Source organism: Caenorhabditis remanei, chromosome IV (assembly GCF_010183535.1).
Source record: "Caenorhabditis remanei strain PX506 chromosome IV, whole genome shotgun sequence".
Lineage (NCBI taxonomy): Eukaryota > Metazoa > Nematoda > Chromadorea > Rhabditida > Rhabditidae > Caenorhabditis > Caenorhabditis remanei.
In genome coordinates this window covers 105,320-127,309 of record NC_071331.1, presented here as the reverse complement: position 1 = coordinate 127,309, position 21,990 = coordinate 105,320, and the positions used below count along the sequence as shown (strand labels likewise).

Sequence of the window (21,990 nt, the reverse complement as noted above, 5' to 3'; positions counted from 1 at the left end):
GATACGGAAGCGGAGGCGGTGGTGGCGGCTGGGGAGGCGGCGGCGGTGGAAGAGATCGTGATCGTGGAGGATGGGGCGGCGGTGGTGGTGGCGGCGGAAGCCGTGGTTATGGAGGAGGCGGTGGTGGATACGGATATGGAGGTGGTGGCGGCGGAAGACGTCGTAGCCGAAGCCGTGATCGTCGACGATATTGAACGCACTTTAAATCATTTCTCATCTCTGTTTTTAATCCCTTTTTCTCATTCACTCCATTTTTACTTTTATTCCCTCTTTTACCCTTATTCAGTCATTCAAATCATCCTGTATCTTATCCAATCCTGAAATCTTATTTAATTTATTCTTTCTTCGTCAACCTATAATAAACCTTCTTTCGATTATTTGTCCCTAGTTTTTCTTGGTTGGAAAACCATACTTTATTATCTTTTGTGCGCACTTTTGACTTGGTTCTTCAAATTGCAATATTCTCTCATTTTGAGATGAACACCAACTTCCCTCACAATCGGAAACGAACTCTTTACGTTGGTGGATTCACAGAAGAAGTCACAGAGAAGGTGTTGATGGCCGCATTCATCCCATTCGGCGACGTCGTTGCTATCTCGATTCCAATGGATTACGAGTCTGGAAAACATCGTGGATTCGGATTCGTCGAGTTCGATATGGCAGAAGACGCGGCGATGGCAATTGATAACATGAATGAAAGCGAGTTATTCGGAAAAACGATTCGAGTCAACTTTGCTCGTCCACCGAAAGCAACTGAACGATCCCAGAAACCAGTGTGGGCTGATGATGAGTGGCTTAAGAAGTATGGAAGAGGAGGGGAAGCGGCTGCAGAAGATGACGCAGAGGACGATTCGTCTGGAACGAAAGAAGCCACGTCTTCGGCCTCGAAATTGCCACGTGTATATCTTGGCGTGAAAATTGGAATTCGTTATATTGGACGAATTGTGATCGAGCTGAGAACGGATGTCACACCGAAAACTGCCGAGAATTTCCGGTGTCTGTGTACCGGAGAGCGAGGATTCGGATACGAAGGATCCACGTTCCATCGTATTATTCCAAAGTTTATGTTGCAAGGTGGAGATTTCACGAAAGGAGATGGTACTGGTGGCAAGTCGATTTATGGAACAAAATTCGAGGACGAGAACTTCACTCTTCGACACACAATGCCTGGAACTGTGTCGATGGCGAATTGCGGTGCGAACACTAATGGATCACAATTCTTCATTTGCACTGAAAAAACCGATTGGCTTGATGGAAAACACGTGGTATTTGGACACGTTGTAGAGGGAATGAATATTGTGAGACAAGTCGAGCAACAGGTTTGTTTGGGTAGATGAAAAATTATGGAAATCCAATTTTTGCAGGGAACTCCGTCTGGAAAACCCCAAATGGTGGTGAAAATCGTGGAAAGTGGAGAAATCGAGCCAGAGAAAAGGATAGCTGCACAGAAGGCTGCTGAGAAGAAGGCAGTTGAAAAGCCAGTTGTCTCTCAAGAAGCAGAGAATCAAGAACCGGCGCAAGCCATGGAGACGTAGTTCTCCACCGAGTATCTCTTTGTCTAATTTATCTTGTTATTATAAATTATTGTTTTCATTTATTCATTTTTTTTAATTCTAAAAATCTATTTAATATTGAACGCGTCTTCAAACGCTTTTTATATCTATTGTTGCAATTTTCGCTGTTTCTGTACTATTTTTTACCTCTCTAACCTATTTTCAGATGTCGAAAACTGGTGGTAACACGGAACCCATGCCGTTTGTGCGGAAATGGGGGAATGAGAGTGACAGTGGTTCGGCGGACGTTTCAATGGGTTCTATGTCTCATGCTGCTCCTCCAGCACTCGTTGTGCCCTCGTTAAGTGCAGGTGGTGATACACGTAAGTTCTTATTTCAACTATTTCCAAACACAATTATGACAGCTTCAGGTTCCCCATCTCGTACGGAATCGGTGTCTGAACGAAAAAGAGATAGATCACGTTCTCGTTCCCGCGATCGTGACCGTAAGAAAGATCGTAAGAAGAAGGATCGGTCTCGCTCTCGTGATCGTGACAGAGATCGTCGTTCCCGTTCTCGCTCTCCTCGCGACAGGGATCGTGACAGAGACCGTGACTCCCGTCGCCGTCGAAGCTCTCGTTCTCCCCGCCGTCGTAGCAGAGATCGTCGTTCGGAACGTCGGAGAGACCGATCGCCGCCTTTGATGGTGCCAAATAGTCCGCAACGTGTTAAAGAGCCTGTCATCAATCCGTTGATACGTGAAGACTTGGCGGCTGCTGTGGAGACTGGAACGGTGGCGGTGGAAGCGGTGCAAGTTGGATCTATTGTTCCGATTAATCCTGCGAAGAAGTGAGTTTTTTTGATCCATTGATTTGTTACTTCTTAACCTATTTCAGAGAACGAAAAAGTCGCTGGTCGACAACAAAAAGTTTTGTTCCCGGTATGCCGACAATTCTTCCAGCTGATTTGACTGAGGATCAAAGGAACGCTTATCTTCGTGAGTTATGCCTGCTTTTAAGTTCATTGGGTTCCGATTCTTTTTCTGTTTTTCTAAACTCATTCTGAAATGAAAAAGATTGGGAACCCTCTACTTTTTTTAAATTTGGTTGAAAAATGAGGGGGAAAATACCGAAAATCAAGCAAGGAATCAACTGCCACGCCGTCTTCTTTGTTCAGGTTTGATTTGATATTCGAGACTTCTCGATTGATTTTCTTTTTCTATTTCTCATTTACTAAACTCCGGGCCTCCTGGCCCGACATTTCAGTTCAACTCGAGATTGAGGACGCCACACGCAAACTTCGTCTCGCCGATTTCGGTGTTCCAGAAGGAAGAGAAAGGTAAGTTTGTAGTTAAGAAATTAGAAAATGAAACTAACGAAGAAATTTATTGAGATTCTCCACAATTTAGAATCAGACGATTCGTTGGGTTCAGAGATAGGGCGGCTATTCACTCTTTCAAGTAGTAATTCAAAATCTGGAGCTCGACGAATCGTCTGATTTTGGAATTCCATTTCTACATGGTTCCCCTTTTTATCGAGCAGGTAGAACTTTGTTCGCAGCGCTTCCATTCATTTTCTTGTTGGGTTCCCACATTACATTATTCCATGAAATTCAATTTTTCGAGTGTTACAGGCGTGTGTCTCCTTTTCCGACGGGAAGAGTCGTCCTCCATCTAAACATAATCAATTTCAGAATCAATCTTCCTTAATGAATTAATCCTAATCAATATTTAAGGTTTTTAGACTCGATTCCTCTGGGGATTCTTTTTTGCCAACAGACAGATAAAGCTATATCATTAATGACTAAATTTCAGCATTAATCATTCTTTCAGCAAAAATTATACTCAGAAACCAAATTTATTTGCTTTAAGAATTACCTCTTCCTAATGTTGCCTGTTATTTCCAGATCACCATCTCCTGAACCAGTCTACGACGCTAATGGTAAACGGTTGAATACGAGAGAAGTCAGGAAACGTCAGGAGTTGGAACAGCTGCGTCACGAGAAGATTCAAGCACTTCTCAAGATCAATCCGGCTTTCAAACCACCGGCAGACTATCGGTAATGCTTTTAAAATAAACTTTATATTAGAAACAATAGATATTTCAGCGCTCCGAATATCCGTCTCCATGACAAAGTCTGGATTCCTCAGGAGCAGTTCCCTGATCTCAATTTTGTTGGTCTTCTCATAGGTCCACGTGGAAACACTTTGAAGAGTTTGGAAGCGGAGACTGGTGCGAAAATCATTATTCGGTAAGTCTACTAATGTCCAACTTTTAACTAATATTTACGAGTTTTCAGTGGAAAAGGATCGATCAAGGAGGGCAAACTAACGAATCGTTTGGGTCCAATGCCTGGTGAAAACGAGCCACTTCATGCATATGTTACTGGAACGGATATGAATGTTATCAAAAAAGCATGCGAGAAAATCAAGAGTGTCATCGCCGAAGCGACTGCTCTTCCTGATAATAATGAGCTGAGAAAGTTACAGTTGAGAGAGCTCGCATTGTTGAATGGCACTTTCCGACCGGAGGATTTGGCAAAGTGAGTTTATTTATATTCATATTCTATCAATTATTAATTTGTTACTTTCAGTGGTGCTCGTTGCTCTAATTGTGGTTCAGATGAGCATAAGTCATGGGAATGTCCGGATGCACCAAACGTCACGAATCAAATCAAATGTATAAATTGTGGAGCGTTCGGTCATATTTCAAAAGATTGTAAAAATCCGAAAGGAATGTACGCATCAGAAGCTGGAATGGATGATGAGTACTCTGCACTTATGGCAGAATTAGGTGAAACACCGACTGGCGGTTCGTCATCTGGAGGACATGCCGCATCGGCTGGCGGTGGAATCCCATCATTAACCGGAGGAGATTTGGGTAGTCGAGGTGGTGGAATGGGAAGAGGTAGAGGAGGTCATCGTGGTGGATTCCAGAATCCTAGAGAACTATTCGGTCCGCCGAAGGGAGAAGAGGAACAGAATCCAGCGAATGCGGCGATGCAAGGATACTACGGTAAGTTGAGATTCTCATCTCGAGAATTTTCCAGAATGTTTACGTCCTCAAGTCACCTGACCACTTTTTCTTTCAGATCACTATCAACAATACGCCTATGCCAACCAGTATCAACAACCATATGGTGCAGCTGCAGCAGCGTCTGCCTACGGACAGCAACAAGATTATAGTGATTTCTATACAAGTCCAGGAGCACGAGGAGGTACAGGAGCGAAGGCTAATAAAGGGTAAGTTCGAATGAAAATCAGAGTGTTTCCACAATTAAATAAGTCTTATGTCCAGATGGTACGGAAGCGGGTCTTCAATGCCAATGCCTGTTCCACCGCCAGGAAGTCTCGGTGGATTCATGCCTCCACCACCTCCACCGCCACCAATGCCCGGTGATTTATCGTCTCTTCTTGCTGCTGCTCCTCCACCACCGCCAAGTTAAATGTCATTTTCTTACGAATATTCCTTTCTTTTCTATCCATTTGTCAACTAAGTTTTATTCTATTTAATTCAATGCCCAACAACTCCTTTTGTTCGAACAAGTCAATTTACGTATTTTACTTCCAGTCATTGTCTAAATACTCCTCTCCTCTTTTACCTATACACTTCTTCTAATTTATTTCTTCTCCTTCACTTGCAATTCGTTTATTTGTTTTATAAATAATGGGATGGGAAGATAACGAACTACCCGGATACTCAGAGTTTGTTGCTCTGTTTTCTTACTTCTTTTCCAAGTTATCGGAAAATCAAAAAAAAAAAAGAATTCCAGAATGAGCCGCCCAGGTGCATGGAATCGAGTTGCTTCCAATCTTTGGAAATATTTGAAAGGCGATATGTCGAAAAAAGTAATTGGATTCACATTCAGTGTCATTTCCCAATAAATATAATTTCTAGAATTACGTTGCCGAAGATGCTTCTGGAAATAAGTTCTACGAAATTGCAAACAGTCGACAAAATGTTTCGAGGTGATTCAGAAAGACTTATCATCAGAAAACTATTAGAACAAGACTGCTCTTATAACCGCGCTCCACCGAAACTGACAAAAATTGTGTGAATAATTGAGAGACGCAGAGAAAATTCTAAAGGGGATTTCGGTGGAGCGCAGTTGTAAAAACTGTGCTGCGATGATATCTTTTTTTGGTTCAGAGGATTCGACCCACCAGCCTCCGGAGCTCACATCGAACCAGATTTGGAATGGCAAGCATGGTTGAGAGGGACGAGAAGGTGAGCCACGTGATTGTGTTAACTGATAGGAGGAGTGTCACTCTAGAAACGTCGATGTAATGTATTGGAATCTCTACTTTGACAGATTCCCACCATCCGACACGGAAATTGCAATCAATCGAATGAAGCAACAGGTGGGGCGTTGTTCTCTGAAACTATACTAGCTCAGCGCAGTTTTTACAACCGCGCTCTACCGCAACCGAAGAAAATTGTGTGCGAAATTAAGAGAATCAGAGAAAAAGAGACAGTTTTCAAGGGGATTTCGGTGGAGCGCAGTTGTGAGAACTGTGTCGAGCTAATAGATCCACTATACAGATTTTTTCAATATTGAGATCACGGATCTACCCTTTTGATCTCAATTCTGTCATTTATCAGTGTTCTTCACGGTGTAAAATGTCAGTGAAAATATCACGTAGTTGAGAGGAGAAGAAGAAAATTCAATGAATGATCACTCTCTCTCTCTCTCGCCCTCTCTCTTCTTTCTTATCTTTTGTTTCAATGTTTCTCAAAAAAACTTTATTTTCAATTACTTACTTTGTTAGTTTTTTTTCTGTTAGAAGTGATCTTTGTTTTAGCAGAAATCAATATAGAAATTTGATTAAACTTGGTTTCAAGTGTTCCGGTCAGAGCTGCGCGAAAATTTTTTTTCGACAATTTTTGACCGAAAAAACCCAAAAATTCGAAAAAAAAATTTCAAGAAAACTGAAAAATGAGTTTTTTGAAGGCTAAAAGTTGAAGTTATTACATGTTTTGAGTACAAAACTAGAAAAAGTTTTAGGAAAAATGGAAAAATCATCATTTTTGTTACTTAATTTTTAGAAATTTCAGCAGAAGTTTCCAAAATTTTTCGAACAGTTTTCCGAAAACTATCCAAAAAATTTTACTAACACTGTGAAAACTATAATTTTCAGCTTCAAATCTTTATATTATTTCTTATATTCCAGGCCCAACTCGCCCAGGATTCAAATACTGAAAAACGAGCTCCTCACGTGCAATCCGAAGGTAAAGGAGCCGGCGATCATCAACCACAAAAGTGATTTTGTCTCTGTGAGAGAAGTAAATAATTATCAGATTTGTTTCAGATTCCCCAAATACAAAGACTTGGAAGTGTCCCCCGGTGTTCAGGAGAAAAAATAATTTTTCTTCGATTTCTTTTTTTTCTTTTTCTTTTAGCTCTTCGAGTAGATTTTTTAAATTCTAATAAAATCGCCGCGTGTATCTCGATTTATTCTGTTCACTTCTCGATTCCTCTGATTCTTACCCTTTATTTTAACGTCTTACTTAGTTTCCATACATTCTATTTAAAGACTTCACCCATATTCCAGATGCCGGGACTCCAAAAAATTCTGAACGGAGTCATCCGATTCCGGCAAACGGTTCGGAAGGACTTGGTTAGTTTTGACACTTGTTTGGATCATTTTGAAAAATTCCTAATTTCAGGTGAAACAATTCGAGCAAATCCGTGATAATCCACATCCGACAGCCGTCTTCTTCACGTGTATGGATTCGAGAATGCTACCGGCTAGGTACGCGTCTTACAACCGCGCTCTACCGAAATTAAAGAAAATCGTGTGATTTCGGTGGAGCGCAGTTGTCAAAACTGTGGTGGGCTGATTGAAAATCACCAAACTTTCACAGAATCACATCAAGCCAAGTTGGAGACATGTTCGTCGTCAGAAACTCTGGAAACATGATTCCACATGCGAATAACTATGGTCCTTCTGGATATGAAGTGTCCGTTACCACTGAACCAGCCGCACTCGAATTGGCAGTGAAACGTGGAAAAATCAATCATGTCATCGTTTGTGGACATTCGGATTGTAAGGCTATCAACACCCTATACAATCTTCACAAATGTCCGAAATCATTCGACGCCGAGTCACCGATGGATCACTGGCTCAGACGGCATGGATTCAATTCGATTAAGAAGTTGGAGAAACGATTGGCTGATAAGACGGCTGGACCCATTGAATTCGTCAGTGACAATCCGTTGTTCTCGTGAGTGTCTTCTGATATTAGATTCTGATGATGTTATGTATTCGATTTCAGATTTCAAGCAATCATTGATCCAGAGGATAAGTTGAATGTGGAGGATAAGCTATCCCAAATCAACACTCTTCAACAACTGGAGAACGTTGCTAGTCATGGGTTCTTGAAGGAGTTTCTCGAGTCTCAGACTGTCGATCTTCATGCAATGTGGTTCGATATTTATACAGGTAGGGACACTTCAGTATATGACTGACTGATATGATACTTATTGTTTACAGGAGAAATGCACATGTTCAGCAAGCCCAATAATCGATTCGTGTTGGTCGATGAGTCGAATGTTGAGGAATTGATTGACGAAGTTGAAAAGCATCAGACTTAATTTTCTATTTTTGAAATTTTAGTTTCATTAGTTTGTATATACCTAATCATTCAAACGTTGCCATTCTTATTTGCATTTATGAGATTATTTTGTTTTTCGTTTCCAAGTGATTATATTTCCCCTAAATCTCAATTCCCTTCCGCCATACTTTGCTCTGCCTACTATATATATAAAACTTTACTTTACTCGAAACTATTCACATTTTTGTTTTTCTAACTGTCCAAATGTCCAGTATATGTTATCGCTTGTAATTGTGAAACGAAAAGACACTAGGATGCAATTTCCAGACCTAAAAATCTTAAAATGGCATCGAAAATCATCCGTCGCTTTGCCCAAAATCAAGCAGCATCTGCATCTGCACTGTCAAAGCCAAAGAAGTTTTATAAGGTTTTTTTTTCAAATTCAAATTCATTAAAATCCAAGAAAAAAGTATTATACAGGAAGTGTCAGTGGCAAATGAGATTGACGAGAAAACTGGGAATTCGATCCATAAAGTTCTTTTGGATCACCGTGTGCTGAAGACTCAAGGAGGACAGGTTCTCAAGGTAATTTCAGACAAAAGCAGGCTCTGTTGACGTCATTTTCTCATCTAAAACATCAGGATTTCTTGCATTTGTTACAAGATTTAGGGCACATTGACGGGGATTCATCTGGAATCTCAAAAAAAGAGTTTTTGTAATAAAAAGTGAATAAGCGAACCGTTACACTTGACTTCCTTGAGGCTAATGACATTTGACTGGATCTTCTCGATGAGAATCTTGAAATGATTTTCGAATCGGCTTTTCGGCAAACGAAGAACAGGATTAGAAGGAACTGAAATGAGTATTTGGAGACTCCAAAATTGTAGAAATTTTGGAGTCTTTCACACTTGTCAAGACCCGGCTTCGAAAAAACCAACTTTTTTCAATTTTTCATTGAAAATGTGAACATTTCTGATGATTTTTTTTTAGAATTTCTTCTAATTCTCATGCTTGTCAAGGCCTGGCCCAAAGGTCCGGGTAATTTGGGGCCAATGTTGAAATTCCAAATTTTTTCGAGTTTTTTTTTTCGCGAAAAAGTCAAATTTTCGACTGTCCTTCAGAATTAGGAGAAATTCTGGAAAATCATCGGAAAGTTTCACATTTTCGATGAAAAAAAATTGGTTCATTTTTTGAAGCCGGGCCTTGAAAAACATGCTAACTCAAAATAATTTTAAAAATTGAATTTTAAGTTTTAATTTTGACGACAAGGCCCGGCCCAGACCTTGACTAGTCTACTTAATTTAATTGAATAGAATAACAGCTTACCACAGCAAACACAAAAACGGGCAGAAGATGTAATGCAATATTGTGAATTGTCATTATTAATTCGGCAGCCGAGATTCGACTCAATTATGCACCATCACCTTAACCTATGAATCTTCTTTCATAATTTCCACAAAAAACGAAGAAAAAGAGGGAATTGTTATGCAAATATCGGGAGAAACTTTTCATGAGTTGCCAACAGTCAACTGACCGAGAGAAGAAAGAAAGAGAGACGTAGAGAATTAGAGAGTTATATTTACATAGGTTTTTTATCGGAGGAAGGACACTGAATGTACACTATTGAATTTCAAAAGAAATTATTTTTTCTCTGTTTCGTAAAAAACTTCTGGAGAAAAAACTTTTGTTTTTCTTCTCAAATGTTTACTTTTACTTCCTTAACCCCCACATAATCCTTTTATGAGTAATGTGTGTCAATGAAGTGATGAATGAGGAAAGGGAGTACTGTAGTGTCTCTGTTTTTCAGCCTGAAAATTTCAGCTCAACTCGTATCCGCTGGCATTGGCGATCGCTGAAGAATGGTCGTCGCAAGCCGAGTTCCTTCAACTCGGACAAATGAGACTCACTGGATTGGCGTTCACTGCTCAGGATAATCCGTTGGAGCAGACAGCGTTCGTTATTAATTTTCAACTTTTGAGAGACTCTTGAAACTTCTAAAAATCCACTTTTCCAGTGACACGATCTCCCAAAAGATTCTCGACTACGTTGACGGTGACACTGTCCTGTTCTTCAACACTGAGAGCTCGAAACTCCATCGTTATCAAGAGGAGAAATGGGCGCCACTCATCAAGAATCTCAATTCAGATCTTGGCACTCAAGTTCGTTGTAGTGAGAGTATTTTGGGTATGTTACTTCTTCTAGAGTGGAAATATGTAACTGTAATTCTTTTCCAGATTGTGATGTTGCCAGCCAAACCGACAAAGACAAAATTGACAGATGGATTCGTCAACACAATTTCCCAGCACTCGTTGGATTGCAGTATGCCACTGAATCTGTTAGTAAATAGTGTTACTTATCAATAACTCAACAACACATTTCCAGGTGAAATCCTTCATAATCGCCTACAATGCAATCCGCCACCATATTGATGCTGAAACAGCTGTTGATGCGGCCACGTTGGAGCAGAGAACTCAAGCGGAGACATGGGGAAATGTTGAATGGGCTCATGGATTGGAAAGAGAGGAATTGATGACAAGACTGTCGGCTGCCTGTCTTTTCGTGTATTTCAATTCAAACAATTTCACTTCGAAAACTATTTAAATCACTTTTTTTCTGCTTTTTTTGAGAAATAGCGTTATAACTTCAACAAGAAACCGTTTTTTTTCGAGAAGTTTTCCGTCTCTGTTGTAGTTCTAGGCTTTATTATTTATTTCTTCAGCTTATTTTTGTTGCCTGTTTTGTTTCTTCAATTAAATGACAATAAATCAGCTTGTTCGTATTCTAAATTTCAGAAAATTGGGGTCAAAATATATATACTTTTTAGTAAGACATGACATGCACAAAGACATGCACAGCAAGACATGCACAGCAAAAGTCCCGAAAACGCCGCCACGAATTTTCGATAAGGTTACGGTAGACAAGGTTTGCCCGCAAACACCTTGACGCAATTCCGCACACATTTTTGAAATTTATTGGATTTCCACGTTTACCTTGTCTCGTTTGATTTCACAGATTTATCTGACATTTATCGACATTTTAAGTTAAAAACAGCATAAAATTAAATTTGCAGGTAGACACCGTTCATTGTGTGACCGGATGTCTTCCCAAGAGCGTAGAGAAGCCGCTAAAAGCGATAGAAAACGAAAGATTGATAAATCGACGGGATCGGATGATTCTCATGACGAAATGCCAAGCAAAGTCATTTTGCAATCGAAAAAAGCTAAAAACGAGAAGACAATGAACACGAACGACGATGATGATGAAATAATTGTCGTCGCCGAAGTTCAAGGCAAAGGAATCGTAGAAGAGCCAGATCTCATAATGTCGGATGAAGAATTGTGCGATTCGGACCAGCAGACGACACAAAAATCATCGGAACAATTGAGAGAGGTGGTGAAAGAAGAAGAACCGGAGGAGACGGCGGAATCTGCGCCGGTCACTGCGCCGGTTACTGCTCCGGTACCCGCAAGTGGACTCGGGCCCGAGCAAGAATCAGAAGAAGTCGATATGAAGCCGGATATCTCTTCTTCGACCGATAATCAATTCCCGACTGTGCCACAAGTTTTTCCACAAGGTCCCCTAGATGTGACAGCCATGATGGCAAACATGTTCGATACAATGCAAAAACGAACAAGCGATGTGATCAATGCCATTAACAATAAGTGAGTTTTGTAATGCAAGGGTCAAATTTTCATTTAAATAAACGATTCAGGCCGTCCACATCCGCTCCGCCTCCAAAAAAGAAGAAGGTAATGACGTCCACAACAAGATTCCTACAGTTCATTAACGTTTACATCGGTTCTCTCAATTGTGAGGATCTCAACGATCTTCGAAAAAACATTGATAAGAAGATTGAGACAATCGCAATCGGCGCCGAAGAGGAATCTGTTCCGATCGATATGTTACGTCTAGCAATTCAAGCTGCTGTTGCAATTCTCACTACATAACTTGTTAATTTCCTCTCTGTAGTTTATGAAAGTGTTACGTTTTTTGTTTCCACCGCTCATGAAAATTTGTGTAGCTCCATTTCATTCCTCCTGTTCCATTTTGAGCACACATCTCTCATTTTCTTGGTATTTGTAATAAATTACTGTTTTTTGTTCGTTTTGAATTGTCGATTTGTTTTTATCAGTTCATATTTTTGTTTTGGTTTCGCCACGATTCAGTTTTCATTGCCAAGAGTCTCTTCTCGAAAAAACAAGTTCCATTAAAGATAATTACAGAATAATGAGTGAACCGTCCAATAAAAACGATATTCAAGAAGACGATGCTTTCCAGAAGTTTCTGATGAAACGAGCTTTAGATGCAGACGCGCCATTGTGTAAAGGACAGATGTGCGAAGAATACAAAGAAACGACAGGATCAAAGTTATCGTGGAGAAACCTAAAAGAGCAGTGAGAAGTCAAATTATATGAAATTATACTTAAAGCAATAATTTTTCAGTTTGGAAGCAATTTTAGCGCAAAACGAGAAGAATACCGATGGAGACGACATGGAAGAGTTCGCAAAACTCCTCTTTATCACAAGCACTCCTATTAATGACATCTTTTTGAAAAGGCTCCGCGAGCAGAACACTGTGGCGATAGACAACAAGAGACGCATCATCAAATTCGAAGGAAATAAGTTGAATTTCGTGGGAATCCATTCGCGTAGAGCACGATCGGATAGATATAGAAGATACAGGAAGAAACGGGCAACGTCTAGAAGAGATTCTAGTGCGGACAGGTAAAAAACCTAGTTTTTCAGTAAAACGAAATTTCATTTTCAGCAGTTACAGTGACAGCTCATCGTTGTCCACTTCATCGAGTAATTCGAAAGAAGATTTAGTTGTTGCTCAGCGCGGAGCCACCGCACCAGTAAAAGCAACGGCAGGATTCACGAGAGCCGAGTCGATTGCTGAATTTTTCGCATCGAAAGGCAATGAAAAGAGAGCGTGTTCTTCTTCTGAGAGTGTTCCAGCCGTTGTCACTATCGAATCGGATACCGAATCAGGGTTTTCTGAATGTAGGATTCCTTCGAAAGACGACGAAGAAGAAGATGAATCAGAATCAGATTCAGATGACTCCATTGATTCAGAAAATGCCAAACTTCTACAATTTTTGGCTGAAAAGTCGAAAAACGCAGACGCCCCTTTTCTATTATACTCATTTTTCGATGAATTCGTTGAGAAATTCCAGTCGGTCAACTCTTCTGGTTATATTCAATCGAAATTCCGTAGAGAATTGGCTCCTTATATTCATGAAATGGAAGAGTATGACGTAGAAACAAGAGTTCGAATGTTGTTCGTTTCAAGCACACCAGTTGATCGGAGTTTTTTGAAAGAGTGAGACTGGAAACACGATAAACGAATGACATTAATATTTCAGACTCAAAAAAGAGGCGTTTGTGGAATTAGACAATCATGATCGTATCATTAAGTACACTTCCAAGAAGCGAGGTGGTTTGACACTAGTAGGCGGTCACAGTAACGCGGCGAAAAGACGAAGTTCGGAAATGAAAGCTCAAGAAGAGTCGGAGGATTCAGAATCAGAAGATGATGAAATCTTTCAGAAAGAAGTGGTTACAAAAAAGAGGAGACGTGTAGAGTATGTTAAAAACCATCTTGTAAATCGGGCCGGCGCGTAACTCGCTTAACACGCAATATTATGAGCTGAAAAATGTACCAAAATGTAGATCTCGGCGAGTTCTATCTATGTGACCTATTACGGGCCGGATGGTTAGTCGTTAATGTACCGCGGCCGGCTAGAATGGCTTTTTCGGCGATTTTCGCGCTTTTCCTGGCCCGCTGTTCATTGACGACTAGCCATCCGGCTCGTAGTAAGTCACGGACGTAGAACTTGCCGAGATCTACATTTTGGTATATTTTTCAGCTCATAATATTGGGTTTTAAGCGAGGTACGCGCCGGCCCGTGTCGGCCCGGTTTGCAAGTATGGTTTTAAAGTATCGATTTCAGAAAGAAGCAGAAACGCCGACGAATTGTATTCTCAAGTGACGAAGATGAAGAAGAAAGAGAAGAAATGAACACAGATAATCGCTCTGGCGCATCCTCGGAGATCGCAACTGCACAAGGGGATTCGATCACTCCGGAATTGGAATTCGATTCGAATTTAGGAATGGGGGTTCCGGACGCTTCAGAAGCCCCGGAAGTTCCGGAAGTGCCAGTATCCGCGGCTCCATCAAGTTCCCTTCCCGACGGTGCACCGAAAACGAGTCTCTCTGCTATTCAATGTGATCAAACGCTTCCAAACACAATGGAAATGGCCAATATTCTTTCTTCATTGGTTTCCAATCATAACAATAACTTCTCTGACTTGGCAACTTCTGTATCAGACTCTATGGCCGTTGCTCATTCTTATTCGTTGGTACCAAATTCTTTGTCGCATTTCGACATGAACCAATTCTCTTCACCGTTCTTATCAACTCCCATTGAAACTAAACGTTTGAAAGATGTATTGAAACTTTTGAAAATCTTGGTAATTTCTTTGGAATCTCCACTTCTGAACGATGTGAATGAGCAAATCAAAAAGATGATTGAGAAAATGGGCGATGAAGACGAGGTATTGGATATTGGCAGTTTCAGAAATAATCATCAGATTTCTTTCAGGAAATTCTAACGAAAGACATTCAATTAATCTTGGAAGTGTCATTATTCGGAGTGACTCGCAAGTTCCGCCCTCCCACCTATTCGCTTTTCTCGCTACCGACGAAAAATGCCAGAGAGTTTCTGAAAATATTCAAGTGTATGATTTACGGATTGGAGTCCACTTCTCTACACGATATTTTATGTAAAGTGCAACAGACGGTGGACAATATAGAAGAACAAATTATAACAATCAGTGATATCAATCAAGTTATTCAAAACATTCTATTCACTCTGTCTCGTTGATGTTCTGATGATTTCTTGTGTTTACTTGTACTAAATAGTTGTATCTTTTATCAGCTTCCGCTTTCTCCATGTATGTTAATTTCATGAATGCTGATTTAGTTTTACCGGTTTAATTACCATTGATAACAACGTTTTTGAGGTTTATTTGTTCTCTTATCCTGTTGAAGTGCTCCAGGTATTTGAAATATTTCAAATTTATATCTAATCATTTCAACACGAATGCAATCGTGGATGTGCGGAACGGAAATCCGAAATTTTTGACTTTTTTCGGAACTGTTTTCCGTCGATTTCCGGGAAATTTTTTCCGAAATTTCATATATTGTCATGATGATAAAATAAGGAATTTGTGAGGAATCATAAAGAAATTGCTGCAAAACCAACGATAACGGTGCCAAAACGTCACACCTGAGTCAAAATTTTTACTATGAAAGATTTGAAAAATCGAGTTTCCGAAAATTCTGGAACTTCTGAAAAGAATAATTCGGAAAATTTTCTGAAATTTTCAGATCCACACATCCCTGAAAGCAATTATCTTCAACAATAAGCAATAATGGAATCCCTTGATGCAAGACCATCGGAAGAGAATGGGGCGGAGTCGGTTATTCAGGAAGAGTATCTAATAGAAGATGACGATGAAGATCTCATAATAATGGATGAACAGAATGAGAATCAAAGGAACAGAGTCAAAGAAGAAGATGAAGAAGAATCGACGCTTGATGAACCGAATATCAGTTTGACTTGTCTTCTAAAGACTCTCTGGAACTTTGTGTATACGCTTGACTCGCCACTTTTGGCAAAACTCAGAACTAATATTGAAAAAGAGATTCTTCTATTGAAGTACACTGACAAGGTAATGATGAAATTCCAATTTAATATATAGTAAATGTTGTTTTTTCCAGCAAATTACAATAAAAACGCTTGATATGGCAATGAAAGCGGCTTTGTACATGATGACGAAGAAACCAACACACGAGATTGAAGGAGAGACGTGGGGATTGAAGGAAGTGTTGAAGATGTTCCGATCGATCACATCGAAATTCGCACGTCAATCTAAACATCTTGAGGATCTCGAGAAGCAAGTGAGAGAGGAAATTAGAAAATCGACTGTTCGGGAGAAAAAAGTGATGATGATTCAAGTGCGAACAGCAATCGAGACTGCTCTCAAAATTCTTGTACCCTAAATTTTCTATCGATATTTACTTATGTCTTAACAGAGTTCGTACTATAAATAAGTTTTGAAGATGATATCGATTCAACACAATTGTATGCTAGTTTTGGTTTTTGAATATTTTTTGACAATTTGTGTTATTTTTCAGCGGATAAAAATCGCTAAAAACTCAAATTTCATCAAAATCCGACTTGCACACGCGGAGTATACGACTGATTTTCGTGAATATATGAACTTTTTCGAGTTTTTGGTGAATTCTCGTAGATTTTTGCCTGCTATCATAATTTCCTCGTATCAAAAATAATGTGCCTCCCAAAATCGGATCTAATTCCTACTCAATCAGTATGATCATTTCATAATTCCGCCGAAATAGTGATGAATTTTATTCAATTAAGACCTCATCAAGAATATCATTCGAACTTTTTGAAGCATTATTACGCTGGGGTTACTACTCGTTGAGTGGGGGAGAAATTGATATCGGTTTAACAAAGTAAGAGACAAGTAAGATGTTACAGGGTGTAAAAATGTGTAAAAATGACGGAAAATGACGGAAACAATTATTTTCTTGGAAGTTAAGAGCTTGGAGTTCTCGCCAGATAGATGCTCTCCAGAAGACATGCCGACTCGTTTAAACAATCCATGACACTCTTCCAAGGCAGGCAACTTGCCATTGAAGAAGTGTGATGACGAGAGAATCGTTTGTACACTTTAACAAGAGATTCAATGTCATCTTCCACAGAAAAGGTGTCTACATGATCGTTTTCGTATTCCACGTCATCCCAATCACCAGAACCTCGTATTTGAACAATATTCTTGAAGACGATTGCCGCTTTGTTAAGATTGGATAAAAGTTTTGTGGAATTCTCAACAGGCCATTTGTTTTGCGAGTGAGCGTTGGAGATGTTCACACAGATTCGATGGAGCAGACGTCCATCTGAAACAAAAATGTTGAAAAGAAAGATTGAGAAAGCTTTTAAGCCGATACCTTCTTGGAACGAAGTTTCCGCACTTTCAATCTGCTTCTGTACTTCAGTCTTTTGTGGAGACTGCGTCTCTTTCTTGATTGCTTTTCCTAAAAACATTGGAGCCAGATTCTTCCGAGAAACCACCGCTGATCTTTCTCTTGGTTCAACTGTATCAGTTGAGGAGATAGTGGAGACAATTGAAGCAGTGTTGCTTGAAATCGGGCTGGCTGGTGATTGTGAGGCCTCCGGTGTCTTTTGTGGGGTCTTTGGGTCTTCAGAAGGCGTAGACCCCGATCGAAGAGGTGTAGAATCGTCAGCAAGCTCATCTGATTCGACTGGAGTTGGATTCACTTCTTCTTGTGGTGTCTGGGACGCTTCAGATGGCGTCGACCCCGATTCTGGAGCTTCGCTTACAACTGGGGTGGGATCGCCCTTTTCTGATTCGACTGGAGTTGGATTTACTTCTTCCTGTGGTGACATTTCGGTAGTTTCTTGGATTCTTTCTGCAGATTGAGTAATTTCAGATTCAGGAACTGTTGGTGGATTCGTGTCTATCTTCAGCTCTTCTGATGAGGTATTTTCAACTGTTGCAGATTCTGCAGAGTCCTTGGGTTCCACTGACTCCACGACATCTCCGACGTCTTCTCCAACATCTTCAGCAACAACCGAGTTCCACATTTTCTCATGCTGAGTCAACACATTCTTCGCTCCAGTCGTCTTTCCTTTAATCCAAGTCAACTTCTCGATATCAGCCTTTGATAGTGCCGCAAACTGTCCAACTGTCTTCACTCCAATGCTTTGCAGTGACTTTTTCGCCGAATCCATGTAAGTCTTCCGACACATGAACACCAAATTTGGAATGATTCTATCAATTCTATCTTTACAATCGACAAGAGCAGGGAAAAATGGAGTTGTCACAATTGGTTCTGCTGTAGTAGATTCCATTTCCATTAGACTATTAGTACTGGACTTGCTGTCCACATTGGACTCCACAATTGAGATAGTTGTTGTAAGTTGAGGTCTCAGCGGGCTTTTCCCACTACTTCCGGCTCTTCTACGTGGAGTAATTGGAGATGATGTTGACTCTTGTGGTAGCGAATCTTCATTGAAGTGTACACGGTTTCTCTGAAATAATTTGAAATCCATAACAATTGCATTTTATTGATTTACCTTTCTCTCTGTCATTGGCGAATCCGAGGCCATTCGTTTAGAGGCACGAAGAATAGACGGTGTTTTTGGAGGAGATTTCGTGACGGTCGTAGTTTCCAGATCATCCATTGGAACAGCATCCGCAAAGGAGTCTTCCGGATCGATAGCAGATTTCATAGGCTTTTCTTCTTCAGGTTTTTCAGGTTTTCCCGAAATAACTGAAGCGTCAGAATTCTTGGTGATTTCTTTCTCCACTGGGAGACATTGTTGTTGAGTCTGAAAAATAAACCATGATCCGAATAACTTTATCTAATGCTTATACATCTTTGCGGGGTCTTCCCAGTCGCTTATTACCGCTAGAATTGATTTCGGAATTTTCATTTTTGCGCGGTCTTCCACGTCGGGAGGTTGAATCGATGCGAACAATTTGTGGAAGCTTTTCAAGCACTACATCACCATCAGTATCCTTAGAAGTGATATCTGTTTTCGCATGTTTGGAAGGTGGAGATTCTGTAGAAACTTTTGAGAGATCGGGAATTCTCTCTAGTTCGGTGTGATCAGGAGAAGAAAAACTGGGATTAGAGGAAGATGCCAACGGGAGAGATTTGAATGGTGTGTCATCAAACTGAAAGTGATGCTATGAGAAGATTTCCAGATGCGCCGTAAAACTCACCAAATGTCTTGCCGATGATTTTGAAATTGAATGGGATGAAGACTCGTCGATATCCATTGGGTCTGATTTCATTGTTTTTGTGACAGGCGGCGCGCTGAAATTAGAAAAATATTAACTAGTTAGCTTCGAAGTATCACCTGATACTATCCTCATCCAAAGCATAGTTATTGACACGAAGAGCTTGTTTCAAATTCTCGGGATTTTGCGATTCCTCATCAATAAAATCAGTTCTATTTATTGATAATGTCTCTTTCTGATGGTCTGTCAATCGAACTTTACGATTAGAAGGTGGAGTGGATGTGATCGGAATGAAATCACAACTATCCTCGTCTAACAATGAGATTTTCCCAGTCCGTCTCCGAGAGGAAGGGGTATTTAGTTTCGTTGTCAATTTTGGAGATTTCGCTGTTTCTGCTTTCATCTTATGGTCTTTTAGTATTTTATCGGCCATCGCATTAGCCTCCGGTTGTTGAGAAAACTGGAAGGAGTTCTGACTTTCTAGAGCTTCTCCTTTCGATTCTGGCTGCTTGAAATTTCTTTCAGAATCTCCTGAAGATGCAGATAAACCATCCATCGCTTCTTCGTCTAGGAAAAGAAGCGAGCAATTTGAAGAGACTCTGGCCTCTGGTGGCAGAACAATTCCAAGATTTTTTGGCAGTTTTTCGAGAGTTTTTCTGGAAAAAAAGCTCGATTAAAAAAATAATTTAATCAACAATTAACCTCAAATTTCCTGGCCACCTGAGAGGTGTTTTTATACGTCCGAAAGTTTTTTTCCAAAGCAAGGCACCATTTTCTTTGAAAGAATTATGTTTAGCAGAGAAGAAGACTTCAAACATTGGTGACCATTGCTCTAGAACGTCAGAATTGAAAGGTTCAACAGAGTTATCAGCGATATTCTGTATGAATTGAGACAATTTTCGAATCAATTTGCTGAAATCGTATGTTCTAAGCTCTTCTGAAGATTTCGCACCGAGAACTGATAAGAATTTCGAAAATGGTTTGGCGATCTCAAGAAGAAGTGATTGAATCTGAAATCGTTTACTATTATTTAATTCGAATTCTCTATTTTTAAATACCGCGTAATCTGGAATATCTTTAACAATTTCTATGAGTTGTTCAGCAATATTGGTGTATTGTTTTGCTACAGCGGGCCACTCTACATTATTTTCCTCTATTTTTTCCAAAACTTCATTCATTTCATTTTTGAGTGATGCCACTGTCCTTTCATGTCTCCCAAACGGATTGAATTGTGTGGATGGCAATGACATTTCTGCAAAAGTCGAAGAATAGGATGAAAGTATTAGGAAAGGATAAGCGCTTGGCGGATTAGCATCATGGTAAAAGGTTTCTTGACAGAGAATATCTATTTTGAGCATTAAAGACGATTTTCAGCTGAAAATCCGTCGAAAAAAAAGCAAAGCGAGTGAAAATGCGGTAAATAAATGCGTTCAATTTGCGATTCCCGCGCTTGATAATTTCCAGTGTACGCAAACACCATCACGTCATCGTGCACAGATTTTCTTACAGTATACAACATTTTTATTTTGCTTTTTTAAACATTAATTCAAAACCAGAAAATCACAGCAAATTATGAGTAATACAACGTATTAATTGGGTAAACAGTATCAAAAACAATTTTAGAAATGATCGTCTTCTTCTGAAACCGATGTAATCAATCTAACCGGCATGAGAAGTCCACATTCAGCTCTTGACTTTCCGAATTCTCGTTCGAATTTGCTTTTGATGAGTAGTCGATACTGTGCTTGAGCCGAATTGCGTCGAAACGATTCAGGTCTCAAATTATTTTTATTGATTTTCTAAATTTGAAAAAAAAAGTTTTTGCTTTTCTCAATAAAAAAAGCGTGGAGCTCATACTTACCCCGGAGTTATCGGGCGAGGCATTGGGAACTCTTCTTCTTCACAAAGAATATGTTCGAATACTGGACTTCGTGTGCATAGACGACGATATACATACATCATGAAGATCACTGAAATTTCAAATTTCATCAGAAGCTCAGAATTTTGTTTTTAAAAGATGATGATTGGTCCTCAGCTTTTCTAAAAAGCTGATCTCTTCCAACAGACTAGACGCATTTCCGAAAATATTACTCACCAATTCCAAACATCAGAAAAAAGCAAAACACTGGAATAATCACAGAGACAACTGTTTGTAGACTGAAAAATGGTGTGTAGTTGGGTGGGTAGAGAACGTCCTCTTCAACAGGTCCACCCGCTTCAATATTGTCTTTCGGATCCCACATCTTCACTGGCGAGTGTATTCGGATTCTTTCAAGCAGTTTTGGCCTGTAACTTATTGAGCGTTACAAATAGAGTTGAAAATTGAAAAGACCGGAAAAAAGAAAGATCTCCGGAATGAAAAAGAAAAGTGATAAAATGTGCGGGGTGCTCCTCCTCTTCATTCCAGTCAAAGATAATCTACACCGACTAATCGCCAAACTCTCTGATACCATCCTCTCGTCTCACACTATTTCCGACGACGCATCCTTGTGTCTTCTAATCTCAGAGCAACTCCACCTGGCTCTTGGCTCTTCACTCTCAATATATGCAAGCAGATATCTTAATCTCGCAGGGACACGAATACTAAAACACTGACAAGTAGTTAGACGTGGCAAAGTTGAAATCCACGTTGCGAGACGTACCGAAGGGAAAAGATTGTGGAGAGCTAGATCTGTCTAGAAACCGTAGAGAATTTGAAAACTCAGATGATCTTTTACCCCTATTCCCCCAGAAAATAACCTAGAAAGACATATACATGCAATATAAAAACAAGAAGAATGAAAGAAAAATGCTGAAACGGAAGTGACGGGAAAGCAGATTAGGGGGGACCGCCCGTTTGGGTGTGTCACCCCGACTATTACCTCATTTAATGAGACGAAAACAGCCGGAAAGAGAAATTCGTGGATATTTTTGTGTCAAACACCGTTTGAGAGCAGAGAAAGAAGTCTTCTTCTGCTCATTTGTTCGTTAACCTAGAAGCCGTGTCTATGAACGAATTTCAAGGAAAAAAGTGTTTTCTAAAAAAAACAGAATTAATGTTCGAATCTCTAGGGGGAACAGAGATAATCTTAATTTTGCAATGA

General features: G+C 40.0%; 6 protein-coding genes across 6 annotated transcripts; 4 read left to right on the top strand and 2 right to left on the bottom strand.

Annotated features, from left to right (window-relative positions):
* Positions 1–5,265: 5,265 nt before the first annotated feature.
* GCK72_011964 (uncharacterized protein) lies at positions 5,266–6,856 on the top strand (the record flags this gene model as incomplete). The annotated part of the gene is made up of 6 exons (XM_053728773.1): positions 5,266–5,340; positions 5,390–5,460; positions 5,642–5,719; positions 5,805–5,853; positions 6,664–6,752; positions 6,802–6,856. The coding sequence occupies 6 exons, from the start codon at positions 5,266–5,268 to the stop codon at positions 6,854–6,856; spliced, it is 417 nt and encodes a 138-aa protein (XP_053583545.1).
* Positions 6,857–7,044: 188 nt separating this feature from the next.
* GCK72_011963 (uncharacterized protein) lies at positions 7,045–8,087 on the top strand (the record flags this gene model as incomplete). The annotated part of the gene is made up of 5 exons (XM_003103446.2): positions 7,045–7,110; positions 7,160–7,245; positions 7,358–7,717; positions 7,769–7,935; positions 7,987–8,087. The coding sequence occupies 5 exons, from the start codon at positions 7,045–7,047 to the stop codon at positions 8,085–8,087; spliced, it is 780 nt and encodes a 259-aa protein (XP_003103494.1).
* A 303-nt stretch (positions 8,088–8,390) lies between these two features.
* On the top strand, positions 8,391–11,994 carry GCK72_011962 (uncharacterized protein; the record flags this gene model as incomplete). The annotated part of the gene is made up of 8 exons (XM_003103528.2): positions 8,391–8,474; positions 8,528–8,632; positions 9,869–9,999; positions 10,062–10,231; positions 10,282–10,382; positions 10,430–10,598; positions 11,118–11,709; positions 11,760–11,994. 8 exons carry the CDS (start codon positions 8,391–8,393, stop codon positions 11,992–11,994), a joined length of 1,587 nt encoding a protein of 528 aa, XP_003103576.2.
* Positions 11,995–15,484: 3,490 nt separating this feature from the next.
* On the top strand, positions 15,485–16,115 carry GCK72_011961 (uncharacterized protein; the record flags this gene model as incomplete). The annotated part of the gene is made up of 2 exons (XM_003098825.2): positions 15,485–15,784; positions 15,834–16,115. 2 exons carry the CDS (start codon positions 15,485–15,487, stop codon positions 16,113–16,115), a joined length of 582 nt encoding a protein of 193 aa, XP_003098873.2.
* A 559-nt stretch (positions 16,116–16,674) lies between these two features.
* Positions 16,675–20,157, bottom strand: GCK72_011960 (uncharacterized protein; the record flags this gene model as incomplete). Its single annotated transcript, XM_003103511.2, has 8 exons — positions 16,675–17,036; positions 17,088–18,192; positions 18,238–18,492; positions 18,539–18,841; positions 18,890–18,983; positions 19,027–19,563; positions 19,610–19,917; positions 19,966–20,157. The coding sequence occupies 8 exons, from the start codon at positions 20,155–20,157 to the stop codon at positions 16,675–16,677; spliced, it is 3,156 nt and encodes a 1,051-aa protein (XP_003103559.2).
* Positions 20,158–20,526: 369 nt separating this feature from the next.
* Positions 20,527–21,150, bottom strand: GCK72_011959 (uncharacterized protein; the record flags this gene model as incomplete). Its single annotated transcript, XM_003103442.2, has 3 exons — positions 20,527–20,683; positions 20,769–20,877; positions 21,003–21,150. The coding sequence occupies 3 exons, from the start codon at positions 21,148–21,150 to the stop codon at positions 20,527–20,529; spliced, it is 414 nt and encodes a 137-aa protein (XP_003103490.1).
* Positions 21,151–21,990: the final 840 nt, after the last annotated feature.